The sequence below is a fragment of the Magnolia sinica genome, chromosome 13, assembly GCF_029962835.1.
Source record: "Magnolia sinica isolate HGM2019 chromosome 13, MsV1, whole genome shotgun sequence".
In the NCBI taxonomy this organism is placed as follows: domain Eukaryota; kingdom Viridiplantae; phylum Streptophyta; class Magnoliopsida; order Magnoliales; family Magnoliaceae; genus Magnolia; species Magnolia sinica.
In genome coordinates, this window is record NC_080585.1 from 48,678,321 (window position 1) to 48,689,195 (window position 10,875).

At 39.6% G+C, this 10,875-nt stretch overlaps 1 protein-coding gene across 1 annotated transcript; it reads left to right on the forward strand.

The window, feature by feature from the left end:
* The first annotated feature begins 306 nt into the window (after nt 1-306).
* On the forward strand, nt 307-2,273 carry LOC131223742 (protein LURP-one-related 8-like). Its single transcript, XM_058219239.1, has 2 exons — nt 307-656; nt 1,561-2,273. Exons 1-2 carry the CDS (start codon nt 417-419, stop codon nt 1,921-1,923), a joined length of 603 nt encoding a protein of 200 aa, XP_058075222.1. The 5' UTR covers nt 307-416; the 3' UTR covers nt 1,924-2,273.
* The last annotated feature ends 8,602 nt before the right edge of the window (nt 2,274-10,875 follow it).

Genomic DNA, 10,875 nt, shown 5'->3' on the forward strand with positions numbered 1-10,875 from the left:
TCGACATCGATCCTGGAGGCCTCGGCTCGTGATCCATCTACCATGGGCTCAACAGACCGATGGTCTGGATCAGTCAACAAAGTATGGATATCCTAGGGCGAGGATCTTATCACATGTATACAACTGGTTCCACAGTTTCATGATCCGAGCCGTTAATTCAATAATCCACATTACATCCAATTAAAGCAACGGCTTAGATTACTGATGCATGGGTCCAACTTGGAAAAATGAAAAATCAGAGGACACTATCCATTTCCAGAGTTCGAGGATCATATTACTCCTCCTGTTATAAATATCAGGCCTTCATTGAGTTGAGAGTTGTCCCCGAACGAGCTCCTCTGCCCTGACACGTAAGCAAACGAAACCGCTTAACCGACCCAAAAGGTGGTTTTTCTCGCCGGTAAACCATTCTAGGTATGCCGAAGGTCCACCCAAATACCGTCTCAGAAGCGCAGCAGAGGCAGGATTCCGATCGCCACGTGGCGGAGGCCCTGACTGTCTGGAAGAAATCGCTGCTCTTCAACTGTAACGGTTTCACGGTTTTCGACGCGAAGGGGAACCTTGCTTTCCGTGTAGATAACTACGTGGCGGACAATAACGGCCAGATCTTGCTGATGGACGGTGGAGGCAAGCCGCTTCTGACGATCCGACGCAAGGTAACTTTCAGATTTGATTTTTACTTTCTATGGATACTTAAAACAAGGAGCCTTGATCAGATCCGTACACGTGGGGCCATATTCTGTGATGAAGGCCGTTGATCTGATAACCCCAGTGATTTCCACCCGTACTGGAAGATCCTAGCGTTCCATTTCTGGCCTATTGGACCGCTGTTGTGATTTTCCTGACCATCTATTAGTAGGGTACTTACTAAACGGTGTCAGGATCTTCCAGTGTCGGAGAATTTACTGGAATCATCCATCTAAGGCGGATCAAACATATTGAACGGTCTAGATCGTCAAAATATGGACCCCACATGTACAAGATCCGATGTGCATGATATAGCAGATCGGGTCCCATTATTTCTCAGATCGGGTCTCACGAACAAGAAAATGCAAAAAAGGAAAAATCCAATCTTTACTAATCATGAAATCCACGTCATCAAAATACCCTTACAATTAAGAATCCGCAATGAATTATGAGCCATTTTTAAGGCCTGTTTGATGGACGCTTGAAAATGAGTTCATTTCATTTAAAGTTAATCGTAATTATGTATTAGAAATCATACATCTTTTGAGTAAGAATGAAAAACAAATATTTCCTATCCTTACTAAAATAAGGAGAGATGATTTCTAATGTTCAAAAATGCATTTGGTTTTTTTATTTTTTATTTTTTATTTTTAAATTTTTTTTTTTTTCTAAATTAGTAAAATCATAAATGGAAAATTTGTTTGTGTTTCTATCAATATATTGGCATATAAACATAGAGGGAATGACTTTAATTTGAATATATATATATATTCGAACTACTACAGTTCCTAATATATATGATAGGATATTATCTTTAATTAAAGCTTTCTTAATGATAATTTTTTAATTTTTAATTTTTATTTTTGTTAACAGAGATTGAGTCTCGGAGACCACTGGCAAATATTCAATGGGGAAGAAGACATCAACCCTCGACTCTCCGTCAAGAAGAACTCTAATTTCCTAAACTCCAAGCCCTTAGCTCTCGTAACCTCTGCTTGTGGCCCTAGACAAGTGATCTACACGATCGATGGGTCATATGCACAACGATGTTGTGTCATCTACAATGAAAAGAGGCGGCCGGTGGCTGAGATCAAGTGCAAGGAGACCGTCGGTGGAGCCTCCTTCGGGCTCGACGTCTTCCGTCTCATCATACAGCCAGAATTCGACATGCCAATCGCCATGTCACTAGTTATTATATTGGAGCAAATGTTCAGGTCCCGGCGGTTTATTTATTAGTCTTACAATATAAGATTTCTCATTACCGTCCGTGCAAAGGATTTTTGTCGACGGATGAAAGCGGTTGTAAAGGCCGAGGTCCTCCTTCGGCAATATCAATATGTAAAATGCCATGGAGGGTTTTTTTTAGAAGTATCTTTTGAAATTTTGTAAGAGGAAATTTGTTTTTTCTTTTTCTTTTTTTTTTGAAAAATGTATGTGTTGGGCTTTGGTTTTATTTTTTTCCTATGAAAACCAAGCAAGTATAGAGTGTAAATATTATTATTATTTTTTTGAAAAAGGAAAAAATTTTGTAATTGTTGTCGATTATAAATGAAAGCTACATGACTCGAAAATTTGTTCTAATTCAATTTTCTTTTTATTGTCTTACATTATTTCATTTTCTAATAAAGCCAAATATACGCATGGATCACTACATCTTTTTCCATGTGATAAAGAGGACCAATCACCTACCACCATTGCATTAAAACAGCTCGAATAAATCAATTATGCTCGACCACATTTCGACCCAACAAGATCCATTGAGTTGGCATATCAATTTATGTAGAATATTGATCATCTATCATTGGTTGTAGGACTACAATTTTATTTTTAATTTCGCCCCTCAAAATATCATATACTTCTTTGGGCTAATTTGTGGCATAGTTCTAAAACTTGGTGATTGGACTCGAAACTCGGTTGAGTCTACTCAACTGCGGAGTTTCGATTCTTGCTATTGCTGGCTCACAAGCTAAATTAAAAGGTTAGGTTTAGAATTGGTTGTAACTTGTAGTCAACTCATACATCCTTGTAGGGTAAGTAGATTTGCAATCTGTTTTGATATAAATGTAGTATGTTGCATGCTAATTAATTTAGCATTATGGCCCCATCTTCCACGCAAAAATCATCTCTTGTGTGACATTCAGCCTTTTAGATGGTGGGCCACATCACCATCAAATCATTTCCGAAAAAAAGGCCGGTCCACTCATCAGATGGGCTACATCTTTATACTAGGAATGTTGGCAAATTTTTGAAAGAAACGAGGCATAAACTTTACAAAAATTCCAAATGTTAGTAACCCTAGGACCATTGTCTAGTCAATTTTGAAAATTAACACAAATAATGTTGATATTGTAATGTAGGGAATTCCCTCCCTGGTATATTCTAGAAATGATGAGAGTAGAAAGATCTACGCATGCTTAGAGAAGTGTTGAACTGTCACACCTAAGAGCTGTCCATGAGGTGTATCCCATGTGTATGACATGTGATGGAGTGTAGGAGAGAGAATGTTTCTCTCTTCTTTTACTTCATTTTAAAAAAAAACCTTTGCACACCTGATTGATCTATGCACTCAAATTAAACCAATCCCTTAACTTTCAGTGCCATCCATCTTTGACTAAAGCCCCAAGCCAGTCTATAAGGTGGACCATAAATCTTAACCATCATATATCCATTATGCACAATAAAACTCTTTTAACAGTTAAAAACATTTAAACCTTTTTAACCATCAGGCCCAGCTAAAAAAATCATTTGATGGATAATTCGATCATAAAGTTCTAGGCCACAAGAGTTCCTTGAAGTAGCTAGTAGATCTCTTATTGGAACATATGGACCATGATTGCATCCTTAACGCATGTAACCAACATATTCATATATTAACCACTAATATACCCTTACTGACTTAGTCATCGTACATAACATCATGAGCTTGTTTCTGCTTATGTCTTCAAATCTAAGGATTAATAAAAGCTAGTGCATAATCAAGTTGAATCAATTTAGACATGATGGGCCTCCCAAACCAAAGACGTAATTTTTATAGAAAAGAAACTAAACACAAGAACCAGCATAGGAGGGTACTCCGAATAGTGGGTACCTCGTAGGACCTCGACCCGCCTACTCGGGTCTTGTATGGATATGTAGGAAGGGGTGCTCCTATGATCCCTAAAGAAAAGTGCTAACTCAAAACTAAACACAAGAACCAGCATCCCATGTGCACTCACACTCATATGTGTGGTAGGGATATGACACAATTATCTCGATGATAGAGACCTTCCATCTTAATTTATTGTTGGTTCTCTTACAGTACAATTAACAACTCTCCCTTGTAGAAACTCACCTTTGCTTGGGATAAGCTATAGTTCAGATTGACACATGTGGTCATTTATGCATATGATCATAGCAATGGTCTGGCTTACTTTATGAGTGCACATTCTTCCTCCTCATCCAACATTTGTGACGAGTTTTTAGCTTTTTTTTAATTATTTTTTTTATTTTTACACACATACACACACCACCACACACTCACGCTGTAGTGGGATTTCACTACCTATGGGTACTCGAACCCTCAACCAGGTGTTGAAACTCCTGAGAGTTTACCACTGGAGTAAGAGTAAGGACCCAGTGACAAGTTTTTAGCTGAGCTTAGTCTCTTGTGTCAATGATTTTAATGGAAGGTTCATGGTGGACATGAGCTTTCAGTTGCTGACTTTGGATGCCTTTACTTTTTAGAGAATTTTGCAAAAATAAAAAATAAAAATAAAAAATAAAATAAAATAAAATCTACCTTAGTAATATGAAATTTACATCTCAGTACCTTTTATTTGAAAAGGTTTAAAGAAAATATTGGTATTGATCCCTAGTGGGGGTGGCTAACAGTGAAGTGTGAACTGACCGTGTTGTGTACTAACAAGCTAACCACAATATATATATATATATATATATATATATATATAAAATGGATACAATTACAATTCCACCGCCTTCTCATTACATTTCTTTAATGGGTTGGTGTGTGAGTAAATGAGTTGGCTGCTTGGGTGGGCCCTATATTGATGTTTATGCAAAATCCACCCTGACCATGACATTATATTAAGCCAATGCCCCAAAAATTACCCCCATCCATGATTTAGGTGTACCGTATGAATGGACACATAGTCGACGGGGCATTGATCGCCCTCCAACTCATTTCCCTTTGCATGACCCACTTGAATAAAAAATGGACCTGATTGTTAGGCTCTGGGCATAAGTTAAGTTTTGGTGTGACACATCTAAGGTTGGAATGGTTTTCATATGATCATCACGATAGGCCCTGTCTTTCTCTCAGCTATTTTCTTTGTCGTGGCGCATTTGAATCACAATTCAACCAGATTTTGTAGATCTGGGCTTAAACTAGGATTACACATCTAATGGCCCAAGTAGATTTCCCATATATATCATGGTGGGGCCCACCAAAAATCAAGTCCTAACCTCTCTCCAAGTACAGAGGAAGTGTATGGGACGCCACTCTTGACTTTAACAGAACCCACCATGATGTTTAGGTAAGATCCACTCGGACCATTGGATATTTATTCCAATATTACGCCCAGAGACCAAAAAAAATCAGGTTGAACCGTGATTCTGGTGGGCCACACCAAAGATGTCAACTCGATCCAACAATGAACCTGGATCAAATTTTAGGTGTTAGAAATTCAGATCTAACACCGCTGCCAATCTATGCGCTTTGGCGAAGCATGATAAATAAAAAATAAAAAAATAAAAATAAATAGAAGATAGAACAATATAATAATGCAGAATAACCAAACTAAAAGAAAACAATTCACAGAAACATAATATTTTACGTGGAAAACCCTTGCGGAAAAAAAAACATGGCACAAAGCGACTAAGATTCACTATAATTAAAATCTAAAAGTTGTACAGAATTACATTCTTCTATTACATATGTACTCGATCTTCCCTTGCGTTGCACACCTCTAGGAAACCCCTAAATTCCTTCAGAAATCCTTCCCAGGCCCTTTACAAGTGTAGTAAACCCTCTCCATTAGCAAACCCTAACCCCTTGAGAGAAAACACTTGTATTAGACATAGACCTAATGAAAATTGGACTTAAATACACTGTTTTGCACAAAATTGCGAAATCTAATGGTCGCACCACGGTTGACCGTAAGCATCACAGCGAGTCATGGTCAACCGTGGAATTTCGACCATAAACATCACAGTGAGTCACGGTCGACCGTGAACATCACGGTGAGTCGCGGTCAACCATGGATTCTCACGGTCAATCGTGCCCTATAGAATACAAGGCATCTGCATAACAATCTTCGCATTGACTTGCATTTTTCCAAGTCACCCTGGAAACCTCCCATGCAACCTCCACCTTGAGCGTAGACCACTCCCTATATCCCTTCACCTGGAATGCAGCTCCATCTGCACCCATGTGTAAGGGTGCCCAATCTCATCAATGTCTAGTGAGATTAATCAAGCACAAGCAACACTTGAACTTCTCTATGGTTCTCGACTTTGTCAACATATATGCGGCATTCTCATCCTCATGAATATTTTGTAACAGAATCTGTCCTGAAACAATAAGCTCCTGTATCTTGTGGAAACTCACGTCGATATACTTGGTTTGCGCATGATACACCTGATTCATCACTAGATGGACAACACATTAATTATCACATTGCAACCGAATCGTCTCCTGGTTCAACCCGAGTTCATGTAACGCCCCATACTTTCCAGTACACGGGTCCAGGGAGATCAAAATCTGTTACACTTGTGTGGAAACACATGCCGTTATCCCTACCCATCAACATCCGATAAATTAACAAGTCATCCATCCGATCAATTTTCAAATTTGCCCGTCATATCTTTAGAGCACCTATTTTAAGATCTCAGTGACTATGCTAGACCAATTAAAACCGTTTATCAAATCTAGAACCTTCCATTTTACGGTCCATCCTCAGATAATGCAAATCGGATCGTCTGGATTCGTATTCAACTCTTAGGTCCCACCTAAAGGGGTTCTTTAGGATCTCAGGGACTACCGACGATTAAATGTTCATCAACCCAATCGTTGGACTGCTTAAATAAACCATAACTTGGTAAATTAGGAACTCATGTGATGACTCACTTTAATACCTTAATGTTAGTGTTTGAAACTAAAAGGCACATAACAAGCAGCCCCACATCTTACATATAGGTAAAATAAAAATAAATAACAATGTACATAGAGTAATAATAATAGTACTTAAATATTTAATAACATATGGGCATGAAGTGAATGGTCCTAATGGAGTGGGACCACGACACGAGAATATATATATACACACACACATAGTAATAATGAAATAAAATAAAATTAATATAGTTATGTTATGTGGACAGTAGGACATACAAAAGGTCCATCAGAACCTTCTAACTGTTGATGGTCATATTGGGACCGATTCAACAGTCGGATCGATAGAATGGGCACCCAAGGGCCTTGATTCAGTTAACACGGCCCCCATAGGATCTGGATCTACCTGAATTCTAGTCAGAGGACCTGATTAGGGCCTCCCAGAGTGAATGAACGGAGTGGATTCCCCTCAAACATTACAATGGGTCCCACACTGGAGTGCATGTACACCGGTGCTAAGCACCTGAGGTGCACGAGACCCTCAGTTCGGTCAGATGTATGCTGACCCGACATTTCTAAAAATAGGAAGGATTTCCCTCCTTTTACTCGTTTGAAAGAGCGGACGGACAGGCATCCGTTATTTTTTATCACGGCCCACCATATGATCGTCCCATGGACGATCCAAACCGTCCATCGTGTTCTTCCCTCATCCCTGACCAAAACTATGTCTACTTCACACGAAATATCACATGATTGTTCGCACGAAAATCGACGCAAGTGAGCCCCAAAAACACAAAAACTTTGAAAATGGAAACTGTTGCAGCCTGCTGGCACGATCCGCGTGCCCTCTCCCATTTCCAATCCCAACTGTCCGTCCTGGAGAGATCTCGGTCGTCCGATTTCTTAGGGCGTCCCAAACAAAACCAGGGACGGTTTCAGTCCCTACCCACCGTTTTGAGTGGCGGTTTTAACTGGACCAGATCCAGGCCCTCAAATCCCCATCCGATGGCTCTAAGGAGAGCTAGAGTTCGTATAAGGACGTGAGGATTGAGCTACAACAGACCTCCTCCCTGTTTCTGCGGCTGAACTCGAGAAACCGGCCGAAAGCTTCCAAATGCGAACCCATCGCCCAAACCTCTCCCAAACTTCAAAACCACATGTCGGTAAGCTCACTGGAGCTTAACCAAACCATCCAAAATAACCAGTTCGAAGGGAGGTATCGTGTGGAAGGAAACGCCGTTAATGGCGGTCTTCTTCTCCACCGCCGCTGACGCGTTTCTGGGCGCGTTCGGCCCGTATGTTGAGTCCGGAGATGGATGGACTCTGCAACAGGGAAAAACGGAGAGAAATGAAGAGGAAAGAGGAGAAGGAAAGGAAAGAGAAAGAAAAGAAAAGGAAAAACGGAGGAAGAAGATGCGGCTGCTGTGCGGCTGCTGCTCCACCTGCGACTCGGGCCGAGTCTGAGAAGGCTGCTCGACTCACTGATGGTTGGTTCCGGTTCACCCAGGGTTGAGAGCAAGAGAAATCAGGAAGGAGAAGAGACGGAAGAAGCATCTAAGGAAAGAAAAACGTGAGAGAAGAAGAGAGTGGGGCTGAGTGCAGCCCTTGCACCCGCTGGGCCGAGCCAGGTCTGAGTTGGGCCTGGTTCGAATGATGCTAGGGTTCCAGCAGAGAATGAGAAAGGAAGAGGAGAGAAGAAGGAAGTGAGAGACAGAGGAACGATGGTGCTTGGAAGCACTGAGCTGACCGAGCTGAGTTGACTCGCTGATTAGTGAGTTGGGTTAACTCAGTTGAGCCAAGTCGAGTTGAGCTTGGGCTGGTCTGGTGTGGCTGAACCTTCCAGCAAATAAAGAAAAAGAGAAAGGAAAGGAAGAAAAGATAGGAAGAAAGAAAGAGAAGGTGAGGCCATGAGGGTTGAGCCGAGTTAACTCGGACGTCGAGCTGTGTGGATTCAAGTTGAATTAATTGTAGGTGCATTTTTTCTAAAAACATTGTATTGGAATTTTAATTAGCATCTTGGTAGGTTATTTATGCTATAACTAGCTATTAAAATCAAAAGGTTGTAATTGTCAAATCTTAGTATTTATTATCATCATAATATGGCTATAATTATTGTAATTATTAAATATGGCTAACCATTAGAAAGTTAATTATGCTAGTGTTAGTTATTATGAGCATTAGGTATTAACATTTATCATGCTACACCTATTTTGTCATTGTAGGTTATTAAAAATAAGATTAGCATTGATGGCGTTAATAGGCAACTTTTACCTACTTTTACTTCATTATAAAATTAATGTGAATTAATTGTATGAATTTGATTTCTAAACTCTAAGTCAAGGTCTAAAGTTAGATTAGTGGATGAAACCCTAAGTCTAAATAACCTAAACCATAAGTTAGGATCTTAATCGTATAAATTGATAAGTTGTTCTCTAAGATATCACTATAGGTTCCTTTTACCGTTGTTATTACTATCATGAGTCACTATTAGTATCATCATTCGTGTGTTGATAGATAATTAGCCGTTGTAATATTCTCAAAACTCATAACTAAATTATATATTAATTTTACTCGTTCATTACTCCCATTAATAATACCATTGATGGCCACATGAAATAGAGTTCAAATTCCATAATCTAGACCTAGAACTAAATCCTAAGATCAAGCCTTAAACTTTAAATTAAAATCCTAAAATCTAAGTATGGGACTAAACTCTAGAATAAAACCCTAATCCTACATTAAGACCCTAAGATAACTAATCCAAACCCTAAGTTATAATCTCAACCATAAATAGTGTGTAGAACTCGATCTAACCATGTAATTTCCTAATTCATGATAGGACTCGATTATAAGGGACAACACGTCCCCTAGCCATGCTGGTAGGCGATCCAACTATAAGGTGATGATTCTTTCCCTTGAGCTTTCCATCTTCTCATTAGCTTAAGTTATAGTTTTTATTTTAATTTATATTTGATATCTCCCTTTTATAATCACATGTGTTAACTGGTGAAAATTGAATTGATATATTACATGCTTAATGTCCATCCTGTATAATTGTTCATGCTTGTGTATTATTTGTGGGTTGTTTATGGAATTTAAACTGATACATTAGTGGGAAATCTCACTTATAAATGTACACCCATACTTGGGATGTAACCCGACTGGTTGTAATGGACCTTCAACTTATAAATGTACATTAGTGGTTATTAAATGATTGGTTTAAATCGACCACTGATGTGGTCCTACCATCTAGGGTTGTCGTGTTAAGTGGTTTCCAAGGATGATCTTTATCACATGATTTTGATTCTCGCCCTATGTGGTCTATTTTAACAATTTCCCTATGTTGATCGATTTTGGTATTTGCCCTATGTGGCTCGACGTACCATTTCTATACGACCATGCGATGGTAAGCCCTATATACTATAATATGATTAGCCATTAGTTGACGGGTTTTCATTAAACATCCTAAAGTGGTAGTCTCATGGGCCGGGGATGGTGATCATGGGACATTATGCCCGAGCCGTTGGCCTACGCTGGGTCATGCGCTCCCTGTAGTGACTGTGAGCTTATTTAAATTAGTTGGTTGTAATTGGACTAATAACGGGTTGGCTAATCATGCATACATAGCACGACTAGCATCTACTGCTGTCATACGTAACATATAGATTCGCCTATCTGGATATTTTACCCGAGGCACAGACCATCTGGATGTTTTACCTGGGTCGATGATTGCATGGGTGATAACCCCTATGTCCGTCTAGATATTTTACCCAGGACAATGATTGCATTCCCGCATTCATGCATATAATAAGACTGCATTTACCTTGTTTTGGTTGTCTAAATATTTTATATAATTTCTTACCTAATGCGGCGATGTGTAATCTTGAAGGGAGTTTGTAAGCCCCGTATCCTAGACCGTACCATTCCATAGACTTCCGCGGTCTTCCCAGTCGAATTTCGGCAACCTTTGACCCTTAACCGGTATTTGCGCGTGACCTTGATTCTTATGTCGTTAACCTGAATCAACTCAACCCAATGCTTGTACCTTAGCGACCGCGCCATCCCCGCGGTTCCGATGC

Excerpts from the sequence above, each read along its gene's own strand:
- LOC131223742 (XM_058219239.1), top strand. The coding sequence starts at position 417 with ATGCCGAAGGTCCACCCAAATACCGTCTCAGAAGCGCAGCAGAGGCAG. Across the intron at positions 657-1,560 it reads TTCTGACGATCCGACGCAAG|AGATTGAGTCTCGGAGACCA; the intron begins GTAACTTTCAGA and ends TTTTGTTAACAG.